Raw genomic sequence first — 22,831 nt, 5'->3', positions numbered from 1 at the left:
CTTCATAAACTCAAACTGTGCATTATCTTTATCTGTGTCACAGACTTCAAAACTGAAATATTTATGAAAAGGAAGAAAAAAGGTTCCTGTCATTGAAATATGTCAATGACAAAGACAGAAGTGATTTGTAAACAACAACTATGCATTGTCATGTTAGAACAGATGGTTATGACAACTTCTTACAATGTACAATATTCCAGTTTTGTGATTGTACCTATTTAGGAATTACTTATATCATCAATGTCAACAGAAAATATTCCAAAGCTGAGCACATGTATGAGAAATTAAGGATATATCTGCTGTCAAATCCATGAAATTGGGGCAGAATTTTAATGAGATTACTAAATAATTTATGAGTACAGGTAACAACTCACCAAACAGTAGAGGTATTGAGTGGTCGATGGGCACATAAACAAGACTGAAAGCACCTTTTTAGCACTAAAGTGCATGCATGTGGACACACAAACATACCCCTGCTCCCCACAAACACCTGTATGGCTACACTGTGCCAGCTGAATTGAGTGTATTTGTCAGCACTATGTAACCAAGCAGGTGTGTGTGTGTGTGTGTGTGTGTGTGTGTGTGTGTGTGTGTGTGTGTGTGTGTGTGTGTGTGTGTGCGCGCGCGCGTGTGGGGGACGGGGGGGGGGGGGGGGGGGGGCACAGCACAAAAAAGGATTTACCTCAAAACTAGCAAAGTATTCGGTCTTGTTTATGTCTCTGTCAATAACTCAATGCTTTTACGACTCAGTGAGTTGATATCTTCACTCCTAAACTACTTACATTCTACCTGGACTTTGCATTACTATATGCTGACATTAATATATTTATTCAATTTAAGTCTGCAAGACAAATGTCTTAGGATAAAATAAAGAGTATTTAATGCTCATTTAAGTGGCCTTGCCACTCTACAGGTAACACTTAATATAGACATTAATATCTAGACCAAAAAGTTACTTTTAGGTAACTGATCAAGTATTCAGGAGATTTCATGTGATTATTTGAGGGGAGCAAACAGTAACTCAGTCCCAAGGCACAATGTCAGCTACCTTCGGACAGTTGGAGGCTATCAGAAGTTTATGCCATAAAATGATCTCTGTATTTTAGAAATCAACCTCTATCATTAGGGAATATTTGAAATTAGTATTTCTAACCTTTGCCTGCGATTGTTAATTTGTATTTTTAACCTCTGTGTGCGATCATTAACAACTTGAACATAATAATGAATTAAATGTTTTGACTCATTCCACACCCACTTGCTTTCACACTATGATGTATGTTTGGAACATGTAGAGCAACAAATAAATAAATATGACTTATCAAAATGTGCCTATGTTGAAGTAATCACTATGTTAACAGTAACTGAGGACATATAAGTGGAGTATCATTTGAGACTACATGGTTGCATCAACCAAAATATGTATGCAATAATTATTAAACACACCACAGTCTTATATATCTTCTGAGGTCCACATTTGGCGCAAATGAGTGAAATGTTTGTCAACAATATGCCAACACACTAAGCACATGTGTATATCTTTTAGAAATACTACTTTTTGACTCTGCAGTCCTGAATCCAGAGAGAGTTTAAATTTTGCAGTCTTTTGTATGACAGAAGTAGTGAAACAGAATTACAAAATGTGCTTCAAATGGAAAATTTGGGCAAAAAGCAATGACATTTCACAGTTGACGGCAAATGAAATGAATTAACTAAACAGAATTTTGCATAATTCAAAACATTGTTATTTAATGGCATTCATACAATGTCATAAAAGATGAAGTTACAAAGCTGGTCTTAATAAGTTCAAAGCAATGCTTCTACATGTAAGTGTAACATAAGATGTCAAATGATAGTTAAATAAAACACTCCCACAAAATTGATATGGCAGAGAGATGACGTTTCTTCTTTCTATGGGAACAATTATATCGGCTCTATAATGAGCAATTCTCACATAAAATGAGGCTATTACTTATTTTAGGACATCACATCAAGCAGTTTAGTGGTGTTTCATAGCTAGAGCTTATTTTCATGAGAGCACCTCATTTTGGCCATCTGAATAATCAAGTTTCCAATTATGTGGTCAAACATCCCACCCAGTGTTCACTAATACTTATTGTCCTGCATCTTAGATCAGTATTTGGAAATGGTGTTATACAGGGAGGTTCAAAAGAATTACTCCATGTTCAGTGTCATCAAAAATTCATTTTTATAGCTACCCATTAATCTGAGATCATGTCTGAAGACAATTTAAAAATGCTGAATAGAGGAGCTGGACAAAATAATTTTACGCTACTATAAACATTACAAATCTGTAATGCATTATCTGACTTATCTGTAATTTATTAGCACTGTTCTTAGTTCTCCCCTTGTACTTTGATATCTCTGGAAGTGAACCCCGAGATTTTTCAGCATGATTGATTAATGGTGTGCTTTCAGTTACACAGTCAAGTTGTTGGTTCCATTTTGTGCACTATATTTGGAAAACCAATTCAGCTGTCTTCTTCAGGTGCTGAGAGCCATGTTCTTACACATACCTGTTGCCTGGATCCCAACCAGACTACGTAGTATTGTTGGTGTCATACCACCACATATGACTGAGTTTGACTCCCGTGCCTGCTATGTACTTCGATGCTCATTTGCTTTTCAGAGCTGGAAACAACTGGGAGAATGTAAGCTTCACAGAATAACATTGCAAGCTCTGGAAAACAAATGAGCACCAAAGGACGTAGTGGACACCAAGAGTTGAACTCTGCTATAAATAGTGGCACAACAGCAACAATATTTCACAATCTGCTAGGAGTCCAGGTGGCAAGTACACATAATCACACAACTTGTAGCACCTGAAGAAGATGGTTGATTTGATGCAGAACCTAAATTATCTGATCTTTTATTAACCAACTCCTCGAATTATCTGACCATGTGTTCAACCATCCATCTGCTCCAAAAAGTGGGGCAGCATTGTCGATTGATGTTGCTCCTGTCCTAACAGGTGTCCATCCGAATAACACTCCTCACGCATGCTCAATTGACAGACTCTTGTCACACCAAACTATTCGCTTTACTGTACTCTTTAATCTGCTGCCTTATTTGTAAGCTTTTCAAGTTTATTGCTGTATTCATTTTAATTTTAAGGTTACTGTGTAGTTTTATACAGTTTTAAAGTTGTATTTCAGTAGTGTAAGGAATTCTGAAACACTAAAAATTGTTACAAGTCAGAAAAGGAAATGTTGTGTGCATAATCAAAGAGAAACTAAGAGTTCTGCAGAGACTTGACAAAGGTGAGTCAGTTACTAAATGAGCATGTGAAATGCTTGTTCGAGTGACATTCATTAAAGACTGCAAACACAATGAAAAAGATCTTTAAGCTTTTGGGTTAACTGTAGATGGCGAGAACATTTTAAAACCTAGACTAGCACTGAAAAAAAAAAAAAAACTTGAGCTCTTGAATGATGCAGTGCGGGTTTGGTGTTGCCGGGAAAGACTTACAGGGACCACCCTTTCAGACCCTATCATAAAAGCTATTCAACTGCACCAAAAACTTGGGGTGGCATGTCTGAAGACAACAGATTGCAAGTAAGTGAAGGTTGGCTTCACTGGTGGAAACATCATCACAGCCTTAGGAAAGTTGCTCTTTCTGATAAAAGCTTTCTGCTGATGAAGATGAAGGTAGAGAGCATGTCACAAAATTTGAAAAACTAGTCTCAGAAAATAATCTGGTAACTGATCAATTATACAAACATTGTTGAGAGTGTGCTAAACTATAAAATGCTCCGTCAAAAACCCTTGTCTCAAAGAATGAAACAGTCACAGGCATGAAGCAAACAAAGGACAGGATCACCATTGCAACATGCAGCAATGCAAATGGTGAGTACATGTTGCTGTTGTTTGTAAATGACAAATCTAAGAAACCAAGAGCCTTTAAAAACACAAACACACTCGCAGTTTACATTTATTACAAACCTCAAAAAGTGCTTGGAAGAGTGGTAATTTGTTTCAAGAATGGTTTTTGTTGAATTTGTTCCAGCTGTTAAAATCAAAAAATGTACAATGCCATGCACTTTTATTGCTGGACAATGCCCCAAGCCACACCTCTGAGTCTGAACTTCAAGTAGGTGATATAAAAGCTATATTTCTGCCCCCAAAATTTACTTCATTAATCCAGACAATGGACCAGTGTGTTATGGAGTGGTTAAAACAACGTTACTGGAGGAAATACATCAGCGATTTGTTAGAGAAGACAGAAGAGCGTTGTGATCTTTTAGAAGCAATGAAAGGCCTCAATATGTACAGTTGGTCAAGCTTGGGAAGTACCTAAGAAAACCACTCTACAAAAACCATGGAAGAAAGTTTGTCCTAGCCTAATAAAGACCTGGAACTTCCAGAATCTAATGAGTCAATTGCTGTAGCTTCAGTCACTGATTTGCAAACTCTTCATAATGATGTCCAAAATGCTGAAGTAAAGGAATGGCTAGCAGAAGGTGACATTGCTGCTGTCACCAATGAAGAACCTGAAGATCAGTAAAGAAGTAATCTTGTTTTACAACAGAATGTGTTGAGCATGAGAAGTCATATGATGAAGAAAAGGAAGAATACGAAAAGATCAGCCATTCTGCAGCAAAGGATGCATTCAAGACTGCCCTCAAATATCTGGAACAGCAGTCAACCACTACAGCTATGGACATACTGTGTGCAAAGAAGTGGCATGATAGAGCTGTGTCAAGCTTTACGAAATGGAAACAAAAAAACACTTCACATTTTTAAAAATAGATTTTCAGTGTCTAAAATTAAACTCTGTAAATGACTTGTTTCATTTTTCTCTGATTATCAGACCTTTTTGTCATTCTGACCTCTGCCTGATCTGAGAAGTGATGGTTAATCGGGGTTTTGGCTGTGTGCCCGAAATTGCACCATTAATCAATAGAAGTGTCTTTGCTTGATAAAATATTTGTGATGATCACCAATCATGTCAAACCTTACAGTATTTAAGTGAGGGTAAATTTTAATGAGCTAATAGCTCCATGGTAGGGTTAGAGAGAGAGAGAGAGAGAGAGAGAGAGTCTGTCAAGAGCACTAAAGAGTTAGTGAAAATCTTCACTTACAAAAAATAGTAGTGGAAGGGAAACTATATCAACTGATAGACATGAAATGCCATTAAAATGATATGTGGCTCCTAATGAGAAGACAAGTGCTGAGCTTAACATACAAGCAGAGATGACGAAGTCCACAAAAACAGTATGATGAGGATGATACATGTAAAACACTGATGATAGTACTGCTACTACCAAACCTTGTACAAATTAAGTGAACTCAAAGAAGAGCCTTGAGCAGTGAAAGAGTGCAATGCTTAACTTTTAATCAATGGAAACACGTAGTATGGCCTGCAAAGTCTGCTGGTCCACTATTCATGCAGGATAGGGCCACAGTTTGAGAATAGCAAGGGTAGTGTACAACCCAGACTACTTGCATCTTTGATACACAGTGGAGGGAGGTCCTGTAACAGTTAGGGTGGCCCTAACATGATTACAGTAAAATCAACAGTTATCAGTTACCTATAGAATGAACTTAAGTAGCCATGTGCACTACATGTCACAGGAATTGTTCCCAACAGGGGACTGCATAATCTGAGATGATAATGCAAACATGCATATAGCTGGAAATGTCTACAATTAGTTTATCGAGTAAGAGGATGAAACAAGAAATGAAAAATTCAACAGTACTGAGTTACGGTGGTTTGTACGTGAAAAACCCATTAAGGGTAGATTATCCACTTTCTGCATCTCTAAAGGAACTAGAACAGTTTCTTTGTGGGAAACTACACAGGATTTATAACCATAAATCCCCAGTATTCAGCAAGCCAAATGTAGGGCTACACCATTGCAGATGTGTATTTACATTATTTTTATGTGTATTTATATTATTTTGTATAACTGCTATAACTTTCTTGAGAAATATTTCTAGTGAATAATTCTTGAGACTCTTCTCAGTGACAATAAATTAGTATTTCCTTTTGCTCTAATGAACTGTTTCTTTAAAAAATCTGTTATCAAATTTATGCAGAGAGGATCTTCTACATATTCCATCAATTTTCTGTTTTTCATTTTTTGAGAGAGAGAGAGAGAGAGAGAGAGAGAGAGAGAGAGAGAGAGAGATGCACATCAAAATAAATTAATGTGTGGGAGGTCAGAAATGATAACAGAAACAGTGGGCAGATCTGTGGGAGTAAAAAGGTGACAATAACAGAATACTTAAGAAAGAGACAGGTCTCGTAGGTGATCTACACCACACACACACTGTAGAATTTTTTGTCTGACTGTTTATGCCTTGTACTTTATCTTACCTTTTTATACCCTGGCTGCTTTTTTTCTGACTCTGTAACCAGCTTTTGTTGTATAATTTATGGATCTACTTTCAGTTTCTCTCACATATCTCTGACTTGTGAAACTTCTTTGTGCTGTTTCTTAATTATCAAGTTACAAAATATAATCTGTTCATAGCATTTTAATGTTGGGTGTTTTCTTCTCTCATGCTATTGTCTATCCCTAGAATCAATTTGCTGATTAATCTTAATACCCAATTCTTTGAATGCACTTTTTCCTCACTTTTGTCAAATGAAGGGACTCCATTTCTATCAGTGGATCTCTATCCCCAATTAAGAAAACTTTTTTTTTTTTTTGTGAGCATCAATCATGATCATTTTGTGATGTGTACAATATGCATTCTGAAGAACACTGTTTTCTGCATCTGCCATACATCGGCAATGAGTAGTTGCGGAAATGGTGAAACTATTTTGCTTCTAGCATTGGTCTTAGTAGTCATTTGAATGATGCTAATTAGGTAGGACTTATAGCACTTGCAGACTTGGGTGATGCTTGTCAGACTCATATATACACTTTCTTCCTTTTTCATATTATAATACAGTTGTAACTTTTTTATGTAAGGGTACTCAACATTGTCAGTTATGCAAGAAAACTTGATATTAATAACATAAAATGCACTTATAACTTAGGTAACTGTGGTGCATAATTTACGAACCAAATAATTACTTCAATATGTAAAATACAGAAATAAGTCATACCCGCGACAATATGTCAAAAATGTCTCCAGCTATGGATAATTCCTGGACACCCACGCCATCGAGTGAGAACTTAATTATATGAAGCAGTATAAATCCGAGACCCAAAAACTCCAGCAGGAGACTGACAGTGAACAGTCTGGTGACAGGATGACTCTGTCTAACTGCTGCATACAACTGCAGTGGTACAAGAACCATATAGCAGAGAAAGAATGCTAGATACAGCTCCACTGTTCCCTGAAAAAAGAAGACGCCTCAAATTAAAACCAAAAGTTAAATAATGCAGAAAGAGGTTCAGTTCCATTCAACTTAAAAGATCACAACAATTTTTTACACTGACCTGTGTTTTCATTATTTCAATTGTTTTACAAGGAAAATGCAAGTGAGAAAACTAATAAATTATGAAACAGAATTAGTGACAAGTATTTACCTTCTAGAGGTGAAATATTTAGTAATGCTGATAGGCACATATAAAAATAAAAGTAAAACCAACAATGTTATCCTAGTTTTTGAAAGTATTAGTTTATTCCTCACCAAACAGAGAGGTATGGGTTGGGAAATGTTAAAAATGAAGGGCAGGTCACTTGGACCAAGGATGCGACTATTAGTTTCAAAAACTAGGACAGGGGGTGGGGAGGGGGGAGAGGGAGAGGGGGAGAGAGAGAGGGGGAGGAAGGGGGGAGGGGGAGGGAGGGAGGGGGGGGAGAGAGAGAGAGAGAAGAGAGGAAGAGAGAGAGAGAGAGAGAGAGAGAGAGAGAGAGAGAGAGAGAGAGAAGAGAGAAGAGAGGGTGAGAGGGGGGGGGGGGGAGAGAGAGAGAGAGAGAGAGAGAGAGAGAGAGAGAGAGAGAGAGAGAGAAAGGGGGGGAGGGGGGGCAATGGAGGAAAATGATGCACCATAAAGGAATTATCTGAATGGGATGCAAATTGGAAGATGTGATGTACATGTACAGACAAACAAAAATTGGATGATTTATTCAAGAGAAAGAATTTCGCAAACTGAGCAAGTAACACACTGATCCACCTCTGGCCCTTACAAAAGCAGTTATTTGGCTTGGCAGCGATTGATAGAGTTGTTGGATGTCCTCCTGGAGGATACTATGCCAAATTCTGTCCAACTGGCATATTAGATCATCAAAACCCCGTGATGGTTGGCCAGTTCTGCCCATAATGCTTCAAACATTCTCAAAAATTAGGCTATTTCATCAGCATATTACGAAAGTGTTGTGACACTGCCACGACATTTAACAGTGCCGCCACGACAGTACGCGAAAACGGCGATAGAGGCGCTCCGCAACTCGGTGAGCGCGGGAGCGCCACCTAGCTACGAACGGCGCTGGCTGCATGTCACGGCACGGCAGTCGAATAAGAGATACTGAGTTGTTATCATGTAACCAGCTATTGTTTCTAAGTGAGTGTGTTTGAATATCCATGCAATTATTGGTGATTAAAGATTATACCACTTTTTGGCGACGAGGTCGGATATTTTCACTGCGTTGTGGATTCGTGTGTTCGTGACGGGGCAGATATGGAACAGCTTATGCAAGCACTCATTGAACAACAAACACAGCTGACGGCTGCTATTCAGGCATTGTCGACGTTGCTTACTCATCGTCTGTCTCCCTCTTCTCCGCCTCCATTCCCTCCTTACGACAAGGCCGCTGAAGACTGGGAGGATTATGTGAAGCGTTTGCGGCAACACTTCTTGGCTTTCGGCGTTGTTGACGCTATTATGTGTAAGTCGTTATTTCTATCTTGCATTTCCCCATGGATCTATCAGCTGCAATCTCAGTTAGCCCCTCTGCGGGAACCTGCCTCTCTGTACTTCCAAGAAATGTGTGACTTATTGTCTAACTATTACCGAAAAAACACCCACGTCGTAGCCTACCCGCGTGGCATTCTACCGGTGTCGTAAACAGCCCCATCAATCTTACTGGGCTTGGGCGGCGGAACTACATGGTCTGAGTAGGAAATGTCAGTTTGTCACGGACACTCATCATGAGTCTTATGCTGATTCAATGGTTAGGGATGCTAATCTACGGCTTGCTCCTGATAAAGAAGTTTGCAAATGTGCCCTACAACTGACAAACCCGTCGTTGTCGGAAGTTCTAAGCATCGCTCAATCCTTTGAAGTGTCTCACGCTGCTAGCGCGCAAATAGACGCGTGGTGTAATGTAGGCGCTGTACAGTCAACTTTCGGCACGGACAATTTGCCTGTTTCACAGGAGAAAGAAGATGTGGTGGTGGTTCACTCGCGTAAACAACGTCGCGTTGGGCTGCAACGCTCGCAGCGAAAACAGCAACCACAGAAGCAGGTTCGTTCCGCACTTCCTTCTTGTCCACGTTGTTTCGTAAAGCATGACAGGGCCGCGTGTCCAAAACGTTGAGCCACGTGTAATTCATGTAGGAAAAAAGGCCACATTGCTTCTGTGTGTCAGTCCCCTAAAGTTACTGTCGACGAGGACGAGGCATTGGACATAGATGATAACTGTGTGCTTTCTCAAACGAATAAGTTGTTTGTTACTGTTCGTGTTCTGGATAAAGACATTCGCATGCAAATGGACACTGGCTCTGCAGTAACTCTCATTAATTCTCGCACATATTTGGAGTTGGGCTCCCCTCCCCTGTCTCCAGTTACGCGAAATCTGAGAACTTATAATAAACAGAAAATTCCTATCATTGGCCAGTTTGATGCTTCCACTGTCTACAAGTCTGTTGTTAGGCCCCTCACGTTTTATGTGGTGGATCATGTGGGCACTGAAAACCTGTTCGGTTATGATGCATTCCAGTTGTTCGGGTTCTCCATTGATGATGATGTGCACCTCATATCTGAGGATATTCCATATCAACAGCTGGAAGGATTGTGTTCTGAATTTTTGTCCGTGTTCTCTGCTGGTCTGGGTCGTGCCAAGGATTTTGAAGCCCACATTACTCTTAAACCTACAGCTCGCCCAAAGTTTTTCCGGGCACGCCCTATTCCGGTGGCATTGCGTGCACCTGTCAAGGCTGAGATAGACAGGTTAACAGCTTTCGGGATTCTCCTTCCTGTTACCTCCAGCGAATGGGCATCGCCAATCGTGGTGGTTTCTAAACCAAACGCGAGTCTGCGATTGTGTGGTGATTTTAAAGCCACCGTCAACGCTCAGAGCCTCATTGACACTTATCCTCTTCCCCATCCTGAGGAGATATTTACCAAGCTCGCTGGGGGCCAGTTCTTTTCCAAACTTGACTTATTGGAGGCGCACCATCAGTTGCCGTTGGATGCTTCTTCCAAGGAATGTCTCGTCATCAACACTCCTTGTGGGTTGTATCAGTACCAGCGGTTACCATTTGGCGTCACTAGCGTGCCGTCCAGTTTTCAGCGGTTTTTGGAACAGCTCACGGCTTTCGTTCCCAGCTGCATAAACTATCTGGATGACATTGTTGTCACGGGGGCCTCCACTGAGGAGCACCTTCGCAATTTGCGTTCACTGTTTCGGGTTTTGCATTCGGCTGGGTTAAGGTGCAATCCGGACAAGTCACAGTTCTTCCAACCCTCCATTGTGTATCTTGGTTTCCACTTGTCCCGTGAGGGTATACGTCCTCTACGTCAGCACGTTGAGGCCATTAACGCTCTACCCCGGCTGTCTACGGTCAAAGAATTTCAGGCGTTTCTAGGCAAGATTGCTTATTATCACAAATTCGTTCCATCCGCGGCGGCAGTAGCTCATCCTCTGCATCAGCTGTTACGCAAAAACATCCCTTTCTGTTGGTCCGACGAGTGTGAGCAGGCTTCTGTCCGCCTGGAGGCTCATTTGCAGTCGGCGCCTTGTCTTGCCACATTCCGTCCGGGTCAGTACTTGGTTCTGGCGACTGACGCATCACAGTATGGCCTAGGGGCTGTTCTTGCCAATCGGTATGAGGATGGGTCGGAATGACCCATCGCATATGCTTCCAAGTACCTCAACAATGCGCAACGGTGTTACTCTCAAATCGAAAAGGAGGAGCTCGCTATCATTTATGCTCTAAAAAAGCGCAGCGTTGTTTTGTATGGTTCTAATTTCACCTCATCACCGACCACAAGCCGCAGGTGTCTCTGTTCAGCCCATCGGCGTCGCTTCCGGATAAGACAGCTCACCGCCTGCAACATTGGGCCTTATACTTGTCTCGTTTTCACTATGAGATTCACTATCGCCCCACGGCCCAGCACGCCAATGCTGACGCATTGTCGCGATTGCCGATGGTCCCCGACCCGGTTTTCGATCGTGATGAACTACTCTGTTTCCACATTGATGAGGAGGAACGTTGTGCAGTCGAGGGTTTTCCACTTACAGGTATGCAGGTCGCGTCGGCTACTGCGCGGGACCTGGTCCTGTGTCAGGTGATCGGTTTTGTTCAACGGGGTTGGCCGGACAGGACCAAGGGCCGGGCATCGGATCCCCTCCGCAACTACCATGCCTTGCGCCTTTGTCTGTGTGTTCGTGATGGTGTTGTTCTTCTGGCCACGGATGGCGCATCTCCACGGGTCGTGGTGCCAGTCTCTCTTCGCAAAGATGTTCTCAAACTGTTGCATGAAGGCCATTGGGGGATTTCTCGGACTAAGTCCCTGGCCTGCAGGCACGTTTATTGGTCCGGTATTGATTCAGACATCACCCACATGGTTGCTGCGTGTGGTCAGTGTGCTCAACAACTGGCTGCACCTCGTACAATGCCCTCTCTGTGGCCTGATCCGGCGCAGCCATGGGAACGGGCGCACTCTGACTTTGCCGGCCCCTTCCTTGGTACTTATTGGCTACTGTTGACTGACGCCTTCTCGAAGTTTCCGTTTGTTGTTCGATGTCCGTCGCCCACCACTGCACGACGACGCTGGCTTTGTCCAAAATCTTTGCGCTAGAAGGTCTTCCATCCACGATCGTCACGGACAATGGCCCTCAGTTCTCTTCGGAGGCCTTCCGTGATTTTTGTACTGGACAATGGAGTCATCACGTTACAGCACCGCCCTTCCATCCGCAATTGAATGGGGAGGTCGAGCGCATTGTCCGCACTTTCAAAAGCCAGATGAAAAAATTCCTTAGTGATTTTTCTACAGATGACGCTCTGCTGCAATTTCTGAGTTCTTATCGCTTCACGCCTCTGGGTGATAGCAGCCCTGATGAACTCTTGCATGGCCACCAACCGCGCACTCTACTGCACCAGCTTCACCCTGTCAGGCCCTGTGCTGTGTCCCCTAGTGCGGGAAACTACTCGGTGGGCGCCGACGTGTGGGCACGAGGGTATGGATCTCGCCCTAAATGGGTTCCAGGGGTGGTCAAGGCTCTTCGCGGCCGCCGGCTTTGTGAAATACGTACGGACGATGGCATGGTTGTTCGCCATTACGACCAGATGCGGCCACGAGTGGTGGCCATGCCGGTGCCACCGCCCCTTCCTTCGCTTCCACCAGCCTGAGAAGCCAGTCCTGTCGCTGCTGCCGATCTACCGTACGTGTTGATGCAGCCGACGTCGCTACCGCTTCCGAGTATGCCGGAACCAGCCCCAGTCGCGACGCCGCCTTCTCCAGGACCCATCTCGCTGGAGCACACCCTCAGGTCCACGACACCTACGGATGCTGCTCCGGAGTTTTCACCCATCATCTCGTCCAGGAGGCACGTTCCACGCACGAGCTTCCGTCCTGGACATTTTCGACCATACTCTCGTGTCTCTATGCGGGATTTTCTCGGGGCCTCACAAGAGGCCATGGATGTGTCCGCACTGTCCATGTCTCCAAGGAAGTGAGTGTTTTTTTTTCAAGGGGGGAAATGTGTTGTGACAGTGCCATGACATTTAACAGTGCCGCCACGACAGTACGCGCAAACGGCGATAGAGGCGCTCCGCAACTCGGCTGAGCGCGGGAGCGCCACCTAGCTACGAACGGCGCCGGCCGCATGTCACGGCACGGCAGTCGAATAAGAGATACTGAGTTGTTATCATGTAACCAGCTATTGTTTCGAAGTGAGTGTGTTTGAATATCCACACAATTATTGGTGATTAAAGGTTATAACAGAAAGAAACCTAACTGGTATACTGACAGGATGGTAAGACTCGTCTTAAATTGATTTATGTTGCTTTGACTCTCTCTTGGAAATGCGTCAAGCAAACTTTTATCTGATGTTCCGAGTCGATAAATTTTACATTTATGTTTGGTGGATTTGGATAATATGGTACGCAGTCTCGCTGCAATGACCTTGTGGTCACTGGTGCTATTTATTTGCTCAGGATTCTTCGTCACTAAGAGGTCTAATATGTTACTGCAACCACTGATACTTTTGTGTGGACTCCTGAACTAATTGCACAAAATAATTTTTGGAGAATGCATTTCTACATCAATGATTACAACCTGTAAGCAGATTTGTGGTGTGTAGTGGAGAGTACATCTAGTATCACTAGCTGTTTCCCCCTTCCTGTTCCATTTCCAAATGGCATTTTGGAAGGACAACTGTTGGTAAATCTCTGTATTAGACCTTATTTCTCAGAATATCTTATTGTGGTAATTTTGAAAGATGTATGTGGGAGAAAGCGAAACATAGATTGCCTCTTCCCAGAATGTACTCTTCAGGATTTCAATAGTATACCTTTCTGTGAAACACAATCCTTTCTTCTACCATTTTCCACTGGAGATTGTTGAGCATCTGAGTAATGTTCTTGCAGCAACTAAACAATCATTCAACAATTAGTTGTCTATCAGTTCTGTTAATTCACCCTGGTAAGAGTCCCGGACTAACGAACAAGACTCAAAAAATGATCGAACCCAAGTGTTTTGTAAGCCATCACTTTTGTGAATGAATTACATCTCCTCAAGATTCATCCTACGAATCTCCAACTCACATCTGCTTTTCCTTACATTTGTTTTACATGGCTGTTGCACTTTGGGTCACTCCGGATTGTTAGCCCTAAGTATTTTACAGAAGTTATTGTTTCAGGCGATTTTTCACAAACAGTGTAATCACACAGTAGTGGATTTCTTCACCCATTTATGCATAGCAAGTTAAAAACTTTGAGGTTCGTCGATGACATTGTAATTCTGTCAGAGACAGCAAAGGACCTGGAAGAGCAGCTGAACAGAATGGACATGGTCTTGAAAGGATATAAGATGAACATCAACAAAAGCAAAACGAGAATAATGGAATGTAGTTGAATTAAATCTGGTGATGCTGTGGGAATTAGATTAAAGTAGTAAATGAGTATTGCTATTTGGGGAGCAAAATAACTGATGATGGTCGAAGTAGAGAGGATATAAAATGTAGACCGGCAATGGTAAGGAAAGCATTTCTGAAGAAGAAAAATTTGTTAACATCGAGTACAGATTTAAGTGTCAGGAAGTCTTTTCTGAAAGTATTTGTATGGAGTGTAGCCATGTATTGAAGTGAAACATGGACAGTAAATAGTTCAGACAAGAAGAGAATAGAAGCTTTCGAAATGTGGTGCTACAGAAGAATGCTGAAGATTAGATGGGTAGATCACATAACTAATGAGGAGGTATTGAACAGAATTGGAGAGAAGAGAAATTTGAGGCACAACTTGAGTAGAAGAAGGGATCAGTTGGTAGGGCATATTCAGAGGCATCAAGGGATCACCAATTTAATATTGGAGGGCAGCGTCGAGGGTAAAAATCGCAGAGGGAGACCAAGAGATGAATACACTAAACAGATTCAGAAGGATGTAGGTTGCAGTAGGTACTGGGAGATGAAGAACCTTGCACAGGATAGAGTAGCATGGAGAGCTGCATCAAACCAGTCTCTGGACTGAACACCACAACAACAACAAGAACAAGAACAACAAGTTAAATTTATTTATGTTCTGGGTAAATTGCCAGTCCTTTGACGAACTGTCAATCCTCTGAATGTCTCCCAGCAATTTGCTAACATCCTGTGGCACTGCTACCCTCTTATAGACAAATGTGTCACCTGTGAAATGCTGTACGGAGCTTTTGACATTGTCCACTATGGCGGCCAAATGGCCTTCTTGAAGCCAACACTCCCCCACTGCGGAATCTGTGTACCCACCTGTCTGCACCCAGAGTGATCCTCATGTTCAAATATTTCTTGATATTTGTGTAGCATCACACTATCTTGAAGCACTCCTGAAGTAATCTTTATATCTCTCAGTTTCATTTCATTAATAAAAATGAGATCGACAGGAAGTGCAAAATGACTAAGCAGGGATGGCTAGAGGACAAATGTAAGGATGCAGAGGCTTATCTCACTAGGGGTAAGATAGATACAGCCTACAGGAAAATTAAAGAGACCTTTGGAGAAAAGAGAGCTACTTGTATGAATATCAAGAGCTCAGATGGAAACCTAGTTCTAAGCAAAGAAGGGAAAGCAGAAAGGTGGAAGGAGTATATGGAGGGTCTATACAAGGGTGATGTACATGAGGACAATATCATGGAAATAGGAGAGGATGTAGATGAATATGAAATGGGAGATAAGATTCTGCGTGAAGAGTTTGACAGAGCACTGAAAGACCTGAGTCGAAACAAGGCCCCAGGAGTAGACAACATTCCATTAGAACTACTGACAGCCTTGGGAGAGCCAGTCCTGACAAAACTCTACCATCTGGTGAGCAAGATGTATGAGACAGGCGAAATTCCCTCAGACTTCAAGAAGAATATAATAATTCCAATCCCAAAGAAAGCAGGTGAATGACAGATGTGAAAATTACCGAACAATCAGTTTAATAAGTCACAGCTGCAAAATACTAACGTGAATTCTTTACAGACGAATGGAAAAACTAGTAGAAGCCGACCTCGGGGAAGATCAGTTTGGATTCCGTAGAAATATTGGAACACGTGAGGCAATACTGACCCTAAGACTTACCTTAGAAGCTCGATTAAGGAAAGGCAAACCTATGTTTCTAGCATTTGTAAACTTAGAGAAAGCATTTGACAATGTTGACTGGAATACTCTGTTTCAAATTCTGAAGATGGCAGGGGTAAAATACAGGGAGCGAAAGGCTATTTACAATTTGTACAGAAACCAGATGGCAGTTATAAAGAGTCGAGGGACATGAAAGGGAAGCAGTGGTTGGGAAGGGAGTGAGACAGGGTTGTAGCCTTTCCCCGATGTTATTCAATCTGTATATTGAGCAAGCAGTGAAGGAAACAAAAGAAAAATTCGGAGTAGGTATTAAAATCCATGGAGAAGATATAAAAACTTTGAGGTTTGCCGATGACATTGTAATTCTGTCAGAGACAGCAAAGGACTTGGAAGAGCAGTTGAATGGAATGGATAGTGTCTTGAAGGGAGGATATAAGATGAACATCAACAAAAGCAAAACGAGGAATGTAGTCGAATTAAGTTGGGTGATGCTGAGGGAATTAGATTAGGAAATGAAACACTTCAAGTAGTAAAGGAGTTTTGCTATTTGGAGAGCAAAATAACTGATGACGGTTGAAGTAGAGAGGATATAAAATGTAGACTGGCAATGGCAAGGAAAGCGTTTCTGAACAAGAGAAATTTGTTAACATCGAGTATTGATTTAAGTGACAGGAATTCGTTTCTGAAAGTATTTTTATGGTGTGTATCCATGTATGGATGTGAAACATGGACGATAACCAGTTTGGACAAGAAGAGTATAGAAGCTTTCGAAATGTGGTGCTACAGAAGAATGCTGGAGGTTAGATGGGTAGATCACATAACTAATGAGGAGGTACTGAATAGGACTGGGGAGAAGAGTAGTTTGTGGCACAACTTGACTAGAAGAAGGGATCGGTTGCTAGGACATGTTCTGAGGCACTAAGGGATCACCCATTTAGTATTGGAGGGCAGCGTGGAGGGTAAAAATTGTAGAGGGAGACCAAGAGATGAATACACTAAGCAGATTCAGAAGGATGTAGGTTGCAGTAGGTACTGGGAGATGAAGAAGCTTGCACAGGATAGAGTAGCATGGAGAGCTGCATCAAACCAGTAGGACTGAAGACCACAACAACAACAACAATAATTATATGCTGAGTTCTATCTGCAATAAAATCCTGAATTCAGTCACAAATCTGATCTGATTCTTGTTTTCTTCTTTTTTCAGCTCAAAATGGTACCAAATGCCTTTGTGAAGTCAAGGAACATGGCATCAACATGGGTGCACTTGATCTTATGCACAAACGCAATGAGCTCAGTTTTGTGAGATTAAATCACAGTGGTTCTTTCCCATCTCTTAAAACCTTGTTCAGCACATACCTGTATATGTCATAATGAAGAATACTTTGGAATTTTATTCATTTGTGCTCCACATCTTTGTTCTCAGAGTTGAATATTTTTATGTTGGCTACTAAAATACTTTGCAACTTGTATCCTGTCATTCTTGCTAAACAAAAACAATTTCTTATCTTTCTCAACATTCCTTGTAATACTCAGAGTCGCTGATGCTATCAGAGCCTTATGATCACCGATGCCACCTTCTACATTAACTGATTAGAAAAGTTTAGGTCTCTTTGTGGCTAGGAGGTCTAAGATGTTACCTGAAAAGTAGGTTCTCTAACTAATTGCTTGAAGTAATTTTCATACCAGACATTCACAATAATATCATGCAAACTATTATCTCTGGCACCAGTTTTGATTGCACAATTGTCTCATTAGCTGGCACACTGAAGTCCCCCCTACTACAACAGCAAGCTCAGTAATCAGGAAACTCACTCACAAAATTTTGTAAGTTCTTTCCGAAGTGCTCTGCTACTATGTCTCCTGACAGAGGAAGTCTATAGAAGCAACTGATTACCACATCTGGCCCACCTCTGACACCTAACTACACCCAGATTTTGGTATTTCACAAATTCTGATGATGTTTTATGCCTACCACCACCTTAGAATATATATTTTCGTCAACATAGCAAGGGCAGATCAAAGTCAGCACCAACTATAATTGTATGGGGTGAGTATCTATTTGAAATAAGACTCAACAATGTAGGAAAAGACTGATTGTTACTTACTATTAAGAAGACATGTCAAGTTGCAGACAGGCACAATTAAGAGGCACTCACATATAGCTTCGACCAAACACTTCATCAGTAACACACACACACACACACACACACACACACACACACACACACAATTGTCAACTCCAGAATCTCAGGTCAAGTTGCTGGAGTTAGCAGTCGTGTGTGTGTGTGTGTGTGTGTGTGTGTGTGTGTGTGTCTTTTATTGACGAAGGCTGTGGCTGAAAGCTATATGTGAGGGTCTTTTAAGTGTGCCTGTCTGCAAGTTGACGTGTCTTCTTTATGGTTAGTAGCAATCTGTCTTTTCCTACATTGTTGATATTCCTACCTGGGGTTTCCATTGTTTGAAATAAGACTCAAACTGTCGTTGACCCTTTCAGCAATTACATCACCTGAATTCAGGGGTTAGTAAAAGTAACCAATTATTAATTTATTTCCGTTGTCAAGTATAACCTATACCCACACTAGCTCACGTGAAAGATCTACTTTAATTCCATTATAAGATGAACCACTCCTAACAGTGACAGATACACCACTACCAACTAAATTTTGTCTATCCTTTGTGTACACCATTAGGTCCTTGGTAAAAAGTTTAGCTGAACTTATCTAAGGGTTTTAGACAGATTTCAGTACCTACAAAAATTTCTACTTTAGGGCTTTCTAAGAGCACTTGGAGTGATTTGGACTTTCCCAAGGCAGCTACAATAATTTACAAATATAGTAATGATGTTTCTTAGGTTTTCTCTAGCCCTGTGTTTGACCTGCTTCCTTCAAACCTGTACCCTTGGATGAAGTTCTCCAAGACACACTAACCTGAAAACCATGTGCTCCATTACATCCAGCCCCTACTATACTCTCTACGTAGCTGCCTCCCATGTATAATGGTCCTCTGATCTATTAAGCAGATCATGTCACCCCTACACTCTATGATCCAAGTCAAGTAATCTAGAGCTTACACAGTCACAGAGCTGCTTGAGCCTCTGATTCAGACACTCAGCTCTGTACCAAAGACCTGGAGAATCAGTCTTGTCAATTATGCAAAAATACACTTTAGCATTACAGTTTTTTCTGATGTGTTAACTGTTCTCGTGATATGCCAAAAGTACCTTAATTTTGTCTGGATTATTTTGGCCTCCAAAGATATTTTTTTGTTTTATTCTTCCATTACTATTTTATTTATCACTTTTTCAGCCCACAACATGCTCAAAATCTCTTTCCAAACACACACTTCAAAAGACTACCTAACATAAACTTATCTAAAAAACAATCAAAGCGTATCTCTTAAATAATGAATGCTGAAAGAAAAAAAATGTGATTGCAGGTGAATAATACTGATGTCTCATATATTTTCTGAGTTCAACATCAGTGGATGTTGACTCTGTTACTCAGCACGGTCTTAGTCCTAAGGTTATTGGCAAGTGTGTATGATATGTGCAGTGTAAAGTGTGAAGAGACTGAAGGAACATGTTATTAAGCTATGTTGTTCGTAGTATGCACAAAAGTAAGACAATTGTTGTGTTAGGTGTAAATGAATGATGTAGTGCATGTGGTGAGACATTGCCCTCACTTTCAGGAGACCGCAGGCTCACACACTGTCTGACCCTACTAGTTTAGGTTTTTGCAATTCACACCATGCAGATGTCAGCGTCACCCTTTAATAATCAGTGACACACTATCTGTCCTCCCATAATTAAATATGAGTAAACATATCCATATGTCTGTATATTTGATTTATGTCTCCCTCATAATAAGATGAATGATCGATCCTACATCATCACAAAAATTATCACTGGATGAATAAATTATTAATACTAGTGAAATATTGCATGGCAATCAAGGATGTTAATGAATAAAGCTTAATTCTCAGTCAAGTACACAAACCTGTTTGTCAAAAGAGAACTGGTACACCAGGGAAGTAAATCCAGTGACATTGGGATTTCCATTGACAAGCCATAAGTCGTATTCCAGTTCAGCTTCTTCTGGAAAGTGATGCCAGGTACAAGTTGTCAAATTACGATAGCATGCAACTAGACTGATGTACCAAAATCTGAAAACAAAAACATGTAAATCTTTAATGTAATCAATTAACAAATTTCCAACAGTTTTGTAATATCTACATCTATAAACGTACTTGTCAAGTGCATCCCCATCAACCTGAGTCTGAGTGAGCAGGTCCTTCTTTCTAATCATTCTTCCCAACTTAAGCCTCTCCCTTCCCTTAGCAAGAAACTAATAGTTCTAAAAGCAAGGGATGGGTTTTTACAATTTTAAATACATCTACTAATATATGAAAATATATAAATTTAAAAAAAAATTGCAAAAACCAACAAAGCATATTATACAAATCATCAGCTACACCAGATGTGTATGAGTCTAGCACGCAATACAATCTGAGCTAGTCCAATCCCCTCCCTGACTCCCTGAAACACTGCATCGCTGCTCCACCAGGTCCACACTGCAGTGCCGTCTCCACCAGATCAAGTAAATAACATGTTCCAAGCAAAATCAAATGATCATTAGGATGTGAACATTGTTGTTGTTGTTGTTGTTGCTGTGGTCTTCAGTCCTGAGACTGGTTTGATGCAACTCTCCATGCTACTCTATCCTGTGCAAGCTTCTTCATCTCCCAGTACCTACTGCAACCTACATCCTTCTGAATCTGCTTAGTGTATTGATCTCTTAGTCTCCCTCTACGATTTTTACCCTCCACGCTGCCCACCAATGCTAAATTTGTGATCCCTTGATGCCTCAAAACATGTCCTACCAATCGATCCCTTCTTCTAGTCAAGTAGTGCCACAAACTTCTCTTCTCCCCAATCCTATTCAATACCTCCTCATTAGTTACGTGATCTACCCACCTTATCTTCAGCATTCTTCTGTAGCACCACATTTCGAAAGCTTCTATTCTCTTCTTGTCCAAACTGGTTATCGTCCATGTTTCACTTCCATACATGGCTACACTCCACACAAATACTTTCAGAAACGACTTCCAGACACTTAAATCTATACTCGATGTTAACAAATTTCTCTTCTTCAGAAACGATTTCCTTGCCATTGCCAGTCTACATTTTAAATCCTCTCTACTTCGACCATCATCAGTTATTTTACTCCCTAAATAGCAAAACTCCTTTACTACTTTAAGTGTCTCATTTCCTAATCTAATCCCCTCAGCATCACCCGATTTAATTTGACTACATTCCATTATCCTCGTTTTGCTTTTGTAGATGTTCATCTTATATCCTCCTTTCAAGACACTGCTCTTCCAAGTCCTTTGCTGTCTCTGACAGAATTACAATGTCATCAGCGAACCTCAAAGTTTTTACTTCTTCTCCATGAATTTTAATACCTACTCCGAATTTTTCTTTTGTTTCATTTACTGCTTGCTCAATATACAGATTGAATAACATTGGGGAGAGGCTACAACCCTGTCTCACTCCTTTCCCAACCACTGCTTCCCTTTCATGCCCCTCGACTCTTATAACTGCCATCTGGTTTCTGTACAAATTGTAAATAGCCTTTCGCTCCCTGTATTTTACCCCTGCCACCTTCAGAATTTGAAAGAGAGTATTCCAGTTAACATTGTCAAAAGCTTTCTCTAAGTCTACAAATGCTAGAAACGTAGGTTTGCCTTTTCTTAATCTTTCTTCTAAGATAAGTCGTAGGGTCAGTATTGCCTCACGTGTTCCAACATTTCTACGGAATCCAAACTGATCTTCTCCGAGGTCCGCTTCTACCAGTTTTTCCATTCGTCTGTAAAGAATTTGCGTTATTATTTTGCAGCTGTGACTTATTAAACTGATTGTTCGGTAATTTTCACATCTGTCAACACCTGCTTTCTTTGAGATTGGAATTATTATATTCTTCTTGAAGTCTGTGGGTATTTCGCCTGTCTCATACATCTTGCTCACCAGATGGTAGAGTTTTGTCATGACTGGCTCTCCCAAGGCCATCAGTAGTTCTAATGGAATGTTGTCTACTCCCAGGGCCTTGTTTCGACTCAGGTCTTTCAGTGCTCTGTCAAACTCTTCACGCAGTATCTTATCTCCCATTTTATCTTCATCTACATCCTCTTCCATTTCCATAATACTGTCCTCAAGCACATCGCCCTTGTATAAACCCACTATATACTCCTATATACTCCTTCCACCTTTCTGCCTTCCCTTCTTTGCTTAGAACTGGGTTGAACATACACTGGTTGTGAACATACACAAATTAAATGACGTATTGTGAACAAAATACAAAAAATGAAACATAAAGGTGATATGAATATAATAGAGGGAAACATTCCACGTGGGAAAAATATATCTAAAAACAAAGATGATGTGACTTACCAAACGAAAGTCCTGGCAGGTCGATAGAAACACAAACAAACACAAACATACACACATTGTGTTTGTTGGTGTGCCTATCGACCCGCCAGCACTTTCGTTTGGTAAGTCACATCATCATTGTTTTTAGAAACATAAAGGTGAAACGTACAAACAAAAACACACACACTATCAATGCAACGTACGAGGGTAAGTCACAAAGTTTCAAGTGTGACCCCAAAACATAATATTACATAATTAATTTTGATTTGGTTATTGGTTTGCAGATAAATGCCTGCACTTATGGCACACAATGAAATCCCAATACTACAGTAGCACAGCATGTCATTAGAGAAACCAAAACAAAATGACACATCCTGTTACTAAAGTGCAGTGTAATGCTGCATACGCTACGTAGGTCTGATTGGTTGCTCAAGCAAACCCCAAAATTTGAGTGAGTATGCACAGCGTTCCTCACTGAAAACTGAAGTATTATTTTTTCTTTACATT

General features: G+C 41.1%; 1 protein-coding gene across 1 annotated transcript in view; it reads right to left on the bottom strand.

The window, feature by feature from the left end:
• LOC126202013 (integral membrane protein GPR180) overlaps positions 1-22,831 on the bottom strand; it is a 79,020-nt gene that overhangs the window by 31,373 nt on the left and 24,816 nt on the right. Inside the window, exons 2-3 of the mRNA XM_049936829.1 lie at positions 19,896-20,061; positions 7,076-7,309 (exon numbers count right to left, since the gene is read on the bottom strand). Of these exons, the coding sequence (XP_049792786.1) occupies positions 7,076-7,309; positions 19,896-20,061 (400 nt within the window). The remainder of the gene's footprint in view (positions 1-7,075; positions 7,310-19,895; positions 20,062-22,831) is intronic.

The sequence above is a fragment of the Schistocerca nitens genome, chromosome 1 (genome assembly GCF_023898315.1).
Source record: "Schistocerca nitens isolate TAMUIC-IGC-003100 chromosome 1, iqSchNite1.1, whole genome shotgun sequence".
NCBI lineage: Eukaryota > Metazoa > Arthropoda > Insecta > Orthoptera > Acrididae > Schistocerca > Schistocerca nitens.
Note: the sequence above shows the minus strand (reverse complement) of the source record. Positions and strands in the feature narration are given on the sequence as shown.